The sequence below is a fragment of the Blastomyces gilchristii genome (genome assembly GCF_000003855.2).
Source record: "Blastomyces gilchristii SLH14081 genomic scaffold supercont1.2, whole genome shotgun sequence".
Classification (NCBI taxonomy): Eukaryota; Fungi; Ascomycota; class Eurotiomycetes; order Onygenales; family Ajellomycetaceae; genus Blastomyces; species Blastomyces gilchristii.
The window spans coordinates 2,598,978-2,612,610 of NW_003101681.1; the positions used below are offsets into that span (position 1 = coordinate 2,598,978).

General features: G+C 33.2%; 1 protein-coding gene across 1 annotated transcript; it reads right to left on the reverse strand.

Moving 5' to 3' along the window:
• Positions 1-11,430: 11,430 nt before the first annotated feature.
• On the reverse strand, positions 11,431-13,462 carry BDBG_01182 (woronin body major protein; the record flags this gene model as incomplete). The annotated part of the gene is made up of 4 exons (XM_031720225.1): positions 11,431-12,432; positions 12,513-12,842; positions 13,217-13,342; positions 13,367-13,462. 4 exons carry the CDS (start codon positions 13,460-13,462, stop codon positions 11,542-11,544), a joined length of 1,443 nt encoding a protein of 480 aa, XP_031576313.1. The 3' UTR covers positions 11,431-11,541.
• Positions 13,463-13,633: the final 171 nt, after the last annotated feature.

Below are 13,633 nucleotides of genomic sequence, written 5' to 3' on the forward strand. Positions count from 1 at the left end.
AAAGTCTGTGTTCAGGTAAAAATGACATGTTCAATCTTCACATCTATGACATGAGCTGTTAAGCTGATAATGAGATTTTTCATTAATCTGGCAGAGGGTGGAAAAACACTTTTCAATGAAAATGACACTCTCACTAGAAGAGGTGCAAGCTACTGATTGAGTATAACAGATAATACAATCTGTTATAGATGAGTAATTCTTATGATGAGAAAGAGAGAATCTACTACAAGCTTAATAAACTTTATCATGAGTATTGAGATAACTATACAATATTGAGTTGAAACCCTACACTGAGATGATGAAGAAGAGTTTAAAAGTCAAGAACTTAAGACCTACTGTCAGAGCAAAGAAATAATATATGAAATGACTACATCTGAAATATCATAATTAAATAACTCAGTGAAATGTATGAATCAAATAGTTACAGAAAAGATATAAAGTCTACTATTTAATAGTGAATTAGAAAGAGAACTTTGAGATGAAGTAATATAAGCTGTGATTATAATGATTAACACATTCTCAACATCAACAAAGATATTTGAATGTAAGAAAGAAACATCACTTACATCTTTTAAAGCATGAACTGAGGTGCAATCTTCTGTTCATTGAATATGAAGATGAGGGTGTAAGGTCTATAAGAAGAATTTGAAAGTGTTGAATAAGCTCACAGATAGAACTGACAGCAGAGAATGACAGCTAGTTGAATATTAAGAATTATATTAATATCATGTGTGAGATTCTGTTACATGTTATCTTGAGATTGTATGAGATGTCATATTTAATGAAGCTCTTGACATGGGTGCAAATACACCTGTAAATACAGTGAGAGAATTCAATGAATTGTCTGATAAATTGAATATTCTGAATGTCAGAGAGAGATAACAGCACTGCTTACTATAACACCTAGTGAAGAAAAAGCCAGATGTTTTGAAGATGATTGCAAATGAAGACTTAGAGAGTGTAATTAATTCAATCTATTTTCTAGATAATGAGACACAGCTTGTCATGAATGAAGAGTCTAAAGACTTCATTAATGAGAATGATTCTATTCTAAGTGTTCTGACAGACTGATCAACTACACTGATGAAAGTCAAGAGAAGCTCAGACTGAGACTATTAATATAAGGCAATGAAAAAGAAGATTAAGATATTTGAATAAGAGAAGATATATATTATTGTTGAAAAGACTCTGAAAATGAATATTCTTACAGATAAATGAGTATATAATCAGAAATTCAATAATAAGAGAGAAATCATTCACTTTAGAGCTTGCTGAGTGATTAGAGAGTTCTTGTAACAGCAGAGTATTCATTATACAAGATTATATACTGCAGTGATATCAGGGCCTACATCATACAGTCTATTCACTATATTAACTGCTAAAGAATGAAAGATCAAATCAATTGACTATGTATTCATGTTTTTGAATAACATACTATCACAGAACAAGATGATCTATATATAACTACTCACAGGTGTTAAGCACAGTAGAGAAGACTTGATGAGACTACTTCATCAGAGTCTATATAAAATGAAGCAAGCTGTGAGAGTATAGTATTTTCTAGCAACAGAATATCTCACCACATTGAGATTCAAGATATCACCTTATGACAGTGAATTTCTATATCACTCTATTCACAAGATCTATCTGATATTGTATATTGATGATTGTCAGGTGATAGAACCTCAAGAACAGTAATTAGACTAAGTATTAAGAGAGATTGTAAAGAGATTTGAGACAAAGAATGTTGAAGAGATCAAGTCATATCTTGAGATAAAGATCAAATGCTAGAGAAATGATAATCTAACAGTTACACAGAGCTGTTATATTGAGAAGATTCTTGAAGATTTCAGCATGAATAAGATAAATTCAGCTGATATCTTGATAACAGTCAGCATATAACTGGAATTCTCATCTAATGAGAAAGAGAGATTGAATGATGACTTTACAGCTACAAGATATCATCAAGAATTGAGATTATTGTAATATTTGATCTTAAGCAGCTGATCAGACCTGATGTTTACAGTCAACTATCTCTTATATTTTAACTCATATCTGTACAAGACATGTTGAGCAGCATTGAAGCATGTTCTACATTATGTCAAGAAGATGAAAAACCATGACATATTGTACAAGAAGAAGATAGAAGATGATCTGAGTTTTGTAACATACTATGATTCAGACTGAGCAGGGGCGGATTGTAAGAATAAGTACTCACAGGCGATTATTCAGGTGTTTGCAGCTTGGCGTGATATGTACTGTTAACTACTAGAAGTATTTACAGTAGAAAGATAAAATGTAGAGATTAAATATATAATAGCATTCAAGCTGAGTTATGAATAGTATTTGTGAACTTCAGTCTATATAGTTATGTATAGTCAAGGGCTGCTAGCTCTATTGATTACATGAGAGATAGAAATAGAGATAAAGAATTTATAAGAAGTGAGATTTCTTACATACTTCTTCCTCTCTAAGACTTTGTCTGTGAAGTCTTTCACTGAGTGACTTTCTAGAATCAGCTCAGCACTGCAGTGATACTCACTAAAAATTCTTCATATCTATAAAAAATCTCAGTGAGGAAAAATCCCTTATTACTATAAAGAGAAAAGAGTCTATTACTCAGTTTCTTATTCTATGAGATTCTTTATAATCTACAGATTCTTCTCTGACTATCACACAGATTCATTTTATATCTTTTATATAGAAGAATTTCAGTTGACTCTCAATCATTTTCATAAGATTCTTGTATAATTATCACACAGATTCATCTCACAGATGAATCACTCTCTATGAGATCATTCTTATTAAAGAGAAGTATTTATAAGTTAATCTTTTACTTATTCTCATAAATTATTGTTCTTTAACACTGTAGAATTATGAGAAATTTTTCATTCTTTTATTAACTCTGTAGAATTGTAGAATCAAGATATTCACAGTCTGTAATCACTCTTTATAGTTATATAGAAAGATTCAGGTCTGTAATTCATAATTACTCTTATTTACTAGAGTGATCTGACTGTTTTATAAAATCACTCACAGTGTAAGTAAACCTCTCTAGAGTAGTATAAATATCTCAGATCTATCTATAAAATCTTATCTTCTTTTCTCTTTTTCTGTAACAGCTCTTATCTTTATAAACTGTGAGTATTCTTATTCATCTGTGAAGTGTTTTCACTCAGATAATAGAGAGAGAGTATTTCTAATAATATCTGTATATTAATTCAAGAACTTCTCAAGAATAAAAAATTTTTCAATTTTAATATCTTTATAAATAATATCTGACTGCTGCTGAGCTTCTTATAAGCATTTCTATAACTTCTCTAATTACTTTTTATCAGCTGATGAAGCAGAAATACTATCACTTATAACTATGTCTTCATCTCTCTCAGCTCTGTCACTGCACTCAATCTTCAGATCAGCAGCTCACTTCATATCTTCTTCAGATTAGTTTCTGACTTTAAGTAGTGTAGTTTCTCTCTTTACTGTAAGTCTTCTTATAAGTAATTTCTTACAGACTCTAGCTGACAGTTCTTATAAAGCTGTCTGTATTATCAGTATCTTCTGCAGTCTTACAGGCCTATAATCACTCTTCTTCTGCCTGCACAATCTCTGACCAGATATATATAAATATGTCTAGATTCTCTATCAATAATTCTCACACTGCAGCATATTTCCACAATCTCATTATCAATAAGAGATGAGTTCTCAGATACCTGTAAAATCCAGATAATCAAGACAATGTGAATGTCATGAATTTGTGATGAGAGTTAGTCTGAACAGATGAGTCTTCTCTTCACATCTTAATTGTTTTCAGACTGAATACTTCAGCACAACTGAGAGAGTGAATACAGCTTCATAAGAGATATCTGATCACATATATAGACAGTCAGCTCTCAAGACTCTACTGTAACTGTATATACTCTGATATTCAGCTTCTCTGAAGTCTGTGCATTTCTGACAGTCTTCATATTAAATATAACAATTATCTGTATTACAGACATGATACTCTCTGCTTCTTTAAAGAAGAAAATTAGTAGTTATGAGAGAATTGAGTGTTGTAAATAATAAGAGTATAAATTTAAGTTTTCTTTATTTTTTCTTTATTAATCTTCAAATTGTGTTCACAGCTCTGTTTATTTTCTTGTTTTTTAACTTTAATAAGAATATGATTTCTTCTTCTCTTATATACACTGCAGACTGTTCATCTCAGTAGAAACTTATTATCTTATAGACTAGAGTTTATAAATAACAGTGTTAATATCTTTATTATAATCAGATTCTTAGTGAAGATTACATCATTCTAACTTATCAGAATTCATAATATGAAAGTTATATCTCAGCTTCTACAGATGTCTTATCTACTCAGATAATTCTTAAGTGAACTTATTCATCTTATCAGAATACTCTTATTACTGAATCTTAAATCAGAGCTTGTAATCTTACTTCTCTGAGTTAATAATCTCTTTAATCTGATATTCTCTTTCACTCTCTAGTACTTTATAGATAGAATAATAAGTCACAGAGTTCTCTTCTGAGAATTTCTTATATTTATAGAGTAAAGAGATATGAAAAATATTATATATCTGTAACTCAGATAACAGTTTCAATCTGTAGAACTGTAAACTAACTTTCTTCATAATCTTATAAGACTCTGTCTGTAAGAGATTCAGCTTCTTACTAGATCTTTATATAATAATATTTTCTAGACTCAGTCAGACTCTATCATCTTTCTTAAAACTTTTTATAATATACTTGAAGTTATAGTATCTCTTCTGATACTCTTGAGTCTTTCTCAAGAATTCACAGACTTTCTCTCAGATCTTCTGAATTCTCTCAGTCTATTCACAGATATTATTATACTTTATAGTATACTCTCACAGATTTATTAAGATTATTCACAGATAAGTCTCAGTGAGTATCTTAAAGAAGATTTTATCTGTGCTAACATGTTTTAAGTTGTTGTATACAAACTCTGTAAGTGATAATTAATACACTCAGTTATTCTGATTATAATTGATAAAGTACTGCAGATACTATTTTAATATACTTATCAGATATTCTATCTGATTATCTGTCTATTGATAAAAAGTCATGCTTAGATCTTATAAAATCTTCAATATAGTTATCAGATTAAATCAGAACTCTTCTATGAAGATTAATTCTTTATCTGAGACAATGTTTATAGATAATTCATGCAATCAGATCATATCATAGATAAAGATATAAGTTAAATTCTTTAACTTCAAGTTCTTGCAGATGAGTATAAAGTGTGTTATCTTGATAAAGTAATTCACTATCATCAGCACACTGTTAAAGTAGGTATTATATATGTTCTTGCTTTCAGAGAGACTTATAAGAACATTCATTTCTAGCTATTCTCAAGATTTCTGTAGAATGAGTAAAGAAGTAAGTTCTTTATATAATCTGAATTACATTATCTGCAAACTCTGATAAACAGTATAAGAATTCACTATCTTCTTCATAAGTTCTTGTATCTTCAGTGTATAACAAAGCCCCGGTGGCCGAATGGTTAATGCGGCCACCCGGTAGCGCCTTGGCGTGGGAAACCAAGGCGCGTGGGTTCGAAACCTGCAGGGGATACATTAAATCCGGAACTCAAGCACCTCAGGTTTCTAATAAATACAGAGGTGTACAAATCACTTCAATGAATCACTCTATGTTCCTGGGCTGGGAAGTTATTATCGCATGTATCTAATTGTCACTCCTTTGTATTTTCCTATGTTCTTGTTATCTTGGCGTGGTCTCAACACCTGTATTTCCTCCTGTATAATCAACACTTGACCTGTATTTAACATCACGCAAGGACTCATCATAAGCTCCGCTTGCATATGAGTATAATGAAAGAATAATAATAATAATAATAATTGTATCTTCAGTCAGAAGTATTTTCTTATAAATAACTTATAAGTTCTAGTATCTGTAAAATGATCTGCTAGAGAAGAGTCATAATATCTTTTAATAAGTTCTATGTATAGAAACTTATTCATAGATATATAAATTCAGCTCTCTCTTTATAAGAGATTATTTAAGTCTCTTCAATTCTTTATTTCTGCAGAGTTGATTCCTGTCATAAGTAGTTTTTAAATATGCTAAGTATATTCATTCTTCAGTTATAGTTCAGATAATCTGAATAGAAGATCTTATAAAGACTTATACTCTGTTTTCTCTTATATCAGGTCTTTCACAGTGTTTCTCAAAGTCTGTAAACTCTTCAGATTATAGATACTCTCTTCAAGAATTCTTACAGAGATTCTCAGAGTATTAACTCTCAGTATTATAGAGAGTAGTTATATAGACTTCTTCTCTCTCTTCTCTCTCTTCTCTCTTAGAGAATTAAGAGACTCTTCAGTCAATCTCTTTATAACACTCAGTTTAAGCATTTTATAAAGCTTTTCTGTCTTCTCTAATCTCTCTGTGTCTGTTATTCTGATCTTCTTAATATAATCTGATCTGTGAAAGAGTTCATCTGCTGAGTTCTTAGTTTTCTTAATATATTCTATTTTAAATCAGAACTTACTCAGTCTCTGAGCTCAGTGAATCTGTTACTGTAAGAGTTTCTTGATTAAAGTAAACTATTATAAGCTATTATAATCAGTTCTAACAGTAATCACTGTTATAAGACTCTTAAAGTAGTGATATTAATAATGAAAGAATTTCACTATTATAAGAAGCTTCTGATCATGAATATTATAGTTAATCTCTATAAGTTATATCTTTTATAAGAAAAAGATTACTGAAACTCAGTTCTCATTTAACTGTAGTTATAAGACTATTTCTGAAATTGTAAAGAAGAAGACATCTATCTTCAATCTGATTAAGAGTAAGAGATTAAAGTGAAACAGTATCACTGTGTCTATAAATATCTATTTCAATCTTATAAAGACTCTGTGAGCTTCTGAGATAAGAAAGTTCTCACAGTTCTTTCTTTTCAATAATCTTTTCATTCTTTATTTATAGAATGACTTCTTCTTATTTTTACTCTTCAGCATGTCTGTAAGAGTTAAGAAGATTCTTATAAATATAAAGATAAACTGTCTATAAAAATTCACAAAGCTCAGAAAGATCTGAATCTTATAAATACTAGTTAACTTCAGTCATAATAAAATAGTCTTAACTTATGAAGATTTCATCTGAATATTATCTGTGATAATTACATATTCTAGAAAATTAATTCAATAGACACTGAAGTTGTACTTTATAAGTTTAATATACAGTTCTGTCTTATCTAAGACCTTTAATACACTTTATATATACTTAGTGTATTCTTTCTTCTTCATGAAGTATATCATCACATTATTTAGATATATTACTATGAAGATATTCAGATATATATAAAGTATTTTATTAATGAAAGACTGAAATACTGCAGAGACATTAGTCAGATTAAAAGACATTACTAGATATTTAAATAATCTCAGTACAGTTTTAAAGACAGTCTTTTATTCATTCTCAGACTGTATTCACAGTTATATATATATATTAATTACATTCAGTTATATAAATATGACAGCTTCTGTAAGACAGTTAATCACATTCTTAATCAGAGATAGAGAGTAACAGCTCTTTATTATCTTAAAGTTCAGATTATAATAGTTTATATATAATCTGAGATCTTCATTCTTCTTCTTTATAAATATTACAGAGGCTTTTATAAAGATTTATAAAGATCAGATAAAGTTATTCTTCAGATTCTTCTTTATATAGATCTGTAAGATTTCTGTCTTATAATAAGAGAGCTTATAAATTAATTCTTAGAAGAATTTCTATTCTTCTATTAAATCTATTATCAGATTCTTCTTATAATGAGAGAGAAGCTTAGCTATCTTTACTAAGTTAAATATCTTTATAAGATCTTGATATTTCTCTAGTATCTGAAGCTCAGTTTTTATAACTATGAGATTCTCAGACACTTGTAAAGTCATTATATAGATAAGCTTATCTTCTTTAATTAACTCTGTAGTATTAACTGATTCTATCTTTATAAATAAGTCTGTTAACACTGATCAGAAGTATAAACCTGACTTATAAACAGCTATGTATAAATTATATCTTTAAAGTTATACAAGTTTTAAGTATATATTATCTATAATATCTGTAATAATCACAGTTTCTATAAATCTTCTTCAGATTTCAGAGAGATCTTGTAATTTAAAAATAACTCTTATAAGTCTCTCAGCTCTCAGATCTAAGTTCTCATACTCTGCTTATTATAAGAGCAGATTCTTAGTTTTCATCTTTCAGCTTATTCATTTTATAAGCTTTAGAGATATTACAGTGATCTGAGATTCTGAGTTTATTAATACTTTTCATACTTATAGAATAATAGTACTGCAGTGTAGTCTCTTTCTATAAGTAAGTATTTTCATCAGAGAAGTAACAGATTCAGATATTAGCTTTAAGACTCTTAAGAAGACTATTACTGACTCTGTTTATAACTTCTCAAATTTCTATTTTAGTTTATTCAGATAGTTTGTATAAAGATGTTTTAATTTAGAATAGATAAAGCAGAGTCTTTTTTTCTTAATCTCTCTATTATATACTCTATTTATAGAAGCTTATAAAGCTCTCTCTCTTTACTTAGTAGTCAGATATAAATCTCTCTATATTTTATTATCTTTTTCTAATAAATCTGTTCTCTGTTATTCTAACTCTTATAGAGTTGATTAATAATTTACTCTCTATAAGTCTGTAACTCTCATAGTAATCTGTAAGCAGTGAATAAGAGTTATCAGTTTCTTCAGAGTTAAGAACTTAGAGTTTTACTTAATAAGCTTATTCTGCATATCTTTATTCAGTCTTTTTATAAATATTATTATTCAGATCTTATTTCAGAGCTCTGTTTCTACAGATCTTAATTCATATTATAATTTTATAAAGTACTGTGAGTAGTCTTTATCAGATTTCTTATCTCTTTTTCTAATATTAATAATCACAGTTCAGATATTCTCTATTCAGCTTACAGAGTCTTTTAACTTATTCTCTAAATAAATCTTAAGAACAGATTAGTAGAATCTCTTATAATTATTCTCTAGATAATTCAGCCAGTTCTTGACTTCAGTGTAATAAAGATCTGTTATTATATAGATAACAGCTTCTTCATCTTTTATATTACATAGTCAGACTTATAAGTCAATTTCAAATACAAACTTGTAAAAACTTTTATAGATTATGATTTAATAAGTAATCTTAAGTAATTATAACTTAAGAAAGTTTCTTTTTAGTTTATAGATATCTCTGAAGATTATATCTAGAGACTTAATTTAAGAGTATTTATAGATAGTAAGTATTTCTTATAGAAAAATAGCTTAATCTTATAAGAGATACTCAAGAATATTCTTCACTAAGATTGATTTATTTATAAATTTGAAGAGTTTCTCTATCACAGATATAGAGAATAATATTCTATAAGTAATTAATAAGTTCTGAGACTTCTTTTATAAGAGTTATTTATAATTCAGATAACTACTTCTGAGTGTCTGTAATAGAGTTTGTAGAGATTAAAATATACAAGTTTTTAGTTCTTTCAGTTATAATAGATAGTTACTGACTGACTGAGCTTGAAATATAAGAATAAGTGCTCACAGATGATTATTCAGGTATTTACAGCTTGATATGATATATACTATTAACTACTAGAAGTATTCACAGTAGAAAGATAAAATGTAGAAGTTAAATATATAATAGTATTCAAGCTGAGTTATGAATAGTATTTGTAAACTCCAGTCTATATAGTTGTGTATAGTCAAGGGCTGCTAGCTCTATTAATTATATAAGAGATAGAAATAGAGGTAAAGAATCCGTGAGAAGCGGGATTTCTTACACGGATTCTCAATACAAATCAACTACTGACTACATTATATTGATTAACAGGTCACTGATCTCATGACAGTCACAGAGACAGATATCTATTATCAAATCAATCACAGAAGCTGAATATATTACAGCTAGTAAGACAGCTTGTGAGATAATCTGATTGAATGATATATTATATAACACTGAGTTGATGAATGATGAAAAAGCAAAAATATGCTCACATCTATAAGTTGACAATAAGAGAGCAATTGATCTAGTAAAGAGAGAATTCTTAACATAAAGATTATGTCATATTGAGATTAGATATCATATTCTCTGTGATTTGATTGAAAAAGAGGAAATCATGATGAAACATGTTGATTCTACAGTGAACATAGCTGACAGGCTCACCAAGCCACTGGCGAAGCCTGTGTTTGAAGATTTTGTCAAAAGAATTGATTTAAAAGAGATCAGAAAGAAATGATTGAATGATAATAATAATACAGCAGATTAATGAATTTTGTATATATTTCTTGATTTTTACAGTTATTGCTGTACAGATGCCTTTCCTAATGAGGAAATCAGGGTCTGATTCATGTAATTAATTATTATTGCATTTTTGAAAGATTTGAGAATGAGGGAGGCCCCGGGTGGCGGCTTATTATAGGCCACGGTGTAGCAAGGGGGGGTGTTGGTGATTACTACACCTACCCTAGTCACGTGCCACCCCAACCTATCCATTTAGTGTAACTCGCGTAGATAGATTACACACACACAACACAACAACGTTATCCTCCAAGACAACCTATCCATTTAGTGTAACTCGCGTAGTTAGATTACAACACAATATAACAACATTATCCTTCAAGAAATATTGTACTCCGTAATGATTTATTAATGTTGGCCGTTACGGCCGTTGCGGCTAGCGATCTCCCTAGATCACGTGACCCACCCCAATATTAAGCTCTTTGTACTCCGTAATAAGATCAATCAAATTGATAATAGAATCATCAAATATTCTGATTCTGATCTCAGACAGTCACACAGACAGTCTAAATACACTCTTTTTAAAAAATAAGAAGTGACTGAAATAAGAAGACAAAACTGTTTCATAACACTGTGAATGAGAGAGATACAGAACACAAGAAAAACCACATCAGACTCAGAGAGAGCAAACTCTTCTTTATTTAAATTCTGAGACATTCAAACCAACTCAACCGCTTTCAATGTATATGAGTATGTCAATCATCGCAACTCATCCATCCCAAGTTTGCGAGTATAATCACAAAACATGAGCATGAAAAAGTTTAAAATAGAGATGGAGAAACGAATACAACTTGATTTTCAAACGAGACACCCAGGGGTTTAGGTGGTTAGATACACATGAGGGGTGGGAGAGAGCAAAAACATGCACCGAGGCATCATCCAACAAAAGCAGACAAAAGGGGAATAACAAAGAGATCATCCATCATCCATCCATTCCATCCATTAATATAGCCAAAAAAGATCGCCCTTAACTTCATGACTGATTTTTCATCATTTCTTCAGGTCACAGACGGGAAAACGTCGGAAATTGCGTCCAAATGTACTGTGGCTCATAGGGAAACCACAAAAGAAAAGAAAAAAACATGAAATCTAACCTGGTTGCTATGTTAGAAGAAACTATGAACAATTGAGATAGGCAACTAACGTGAAGAACATGATATAATTACTAACCCATTTGTTAATCTACAGACGGGAACCGTGGATAACCTTGTAGTCGACAACCAACTCGCGACCACCGTCGTTGATGACGAGAGCACGAATGCTGCCGCGGCCATCGCTGAAGGCATCGCTGATGCGGTTGAAGAGGTTACCTTGGTCAACAACGGGGAGCCCCTGCTTGACGTCACCGGTCTCAGTCATTGCGACGATGCGGCCATCCTCACGGATATCCAGGATGCGGTAGGTCTTGTAAACGGGACCGAGCATGCTCTGGACAACGACGGAGGAAGTGGGGTGCGAGATGAAGCTAGACTCCTCATGAAGCTGGCGGGTGAATAGGTCAACACCGAGGTAGCGGTGCTGGCCGGTCTGGGGAGAAACGGAGACGCGGATGACCTGGCATGGGCGACCCTGGAGAATCAACAGATCACCAACGCGGATGAAGTGGCATGGGATGGTGATTGTCTCGGGCGGGTGTCCGCCACGGGGTTGCACGACTCTGACAGACTCGCGGACGCCATCACGGACACGGGTGGGGCCGCGCTCGTCGCTCATGACGACCTCATCCTTCCTGTCATGGTGGTGACCGCCGTGGAGGATACGGTCGGCCGCCCGTTCAACGCCACGGCGGAAAGAGTGGTAGTTGCCGTCGTCGTCGTAGTAACCCATTTTGCGGGGCGATTCTTCGATGACTGTGCGTCGGTCTACGTTGACGTCTCTGTAAATTCGTTCGCTGCTTTTGGAAGCGTAGTTGACTTCACTAATGTGGCTGGGGGCTCCGCTGGTATCGATCTGCTCGAACTGGCGGTTGTTGAAAGACGGGTCGACCTCACGAACTACGGTAGGGCGTGGTGCGTATTCGACTTGGTAATTGGGATCGGTGCGTTGACGATACTCACGTTCAGTGATATCGAGCTGTGTTTCCCAAGCTTTTCGGTCTTGGTTACCGTAGTAGCTGATTACAATTGGTCAGTAAGATTGCGTCATGTGTTTACTACTGCCATTGGAGATATTACTACTTGCCGTTCTCTTGAGAGTTCTACTTCGGGATAGCGGGTTCTTGGGTATTCCTCGTGGTAACGTCGATCAGAGTGGATATGGATATCGACGTCTTGATGAGTGCGAGGTGGGAGTTGGCCTTCGTATCCAGTATCTTCCCGTTCGACGCGCGAAGCACCAGTTAAATTGACCTCTCCTTCTACTCTTGTGTGAGTAGTCTCAGAGACAGCGTCACTCCGGTACGACGACGGGAAGACACTGAAGGGGATGGGGACACGGGCGTCAAAGTCCAGATTTACTGTCCTAAGGTATCCTTTCTCGAATGCCTTTCGAAGTGTTTAAGAACAATTCGAAAGACGAGTCAAGAAAAGACAGCTGGTTGGGGTAAGAAGTAGATGAAAGGGAGAAAGAAAAAGAGAACTGGGTAGTTCTTCTGATCAGATATGTATTCGGAGGAGGGATGGAGAGGGAAAATTGAATTGATGAGCTCGGTTGTCTAAAGATGAGGAAGAAGAGGAAGAAGAGGAAGAAGAAGAAGAGGAAGAAGAAGAAGAGGAGAGGAGAAAGCTGGGGGGGGGGGAGGAGTGAAGTTATCTGTTGTCCAGCATGAGGCTGGTTGCTGTGCAGCTCATTGGCCTTGTCGCTGTTGCCGATGTCTGTCGATTTGCTTGTTTTTGTTGTTGTTCTGGTGTTTGTTTACATTTGGCCGAATGTGGTTAGGTCGGCTATCAATCACCCCGGCTAGCGTTGATTTTTGCCGGGATCCATCGTACCCAACTCCCAAGACTTGTTTTCTTTGCACATGATTGTCGCTTGGCGTGGGTACCTAGGTTATTATTCTGTATTTCACCGCCTCGGCCTCGTCCAATGCCTTGTCAATTCCCCCAGCAAATATCCACAATGGCATTGCATTGTCTTTGGGACCCTCAAGCCCTTCAGAGTGCATCGTAGGTTCGTTAATGGATGGCTTTTCAGTCTCAATCGCCACAGTCTGGAATGCGTGTCTTGGTTTTTTTCTCCTCCAATCGATTCAGCTATTGCTCTCATGCCGCATATTTGCCCCTTGCCCAACCTCCAGAGTTTTCCCAGCCATCGTGTACCATCTCTATTGGGCTGC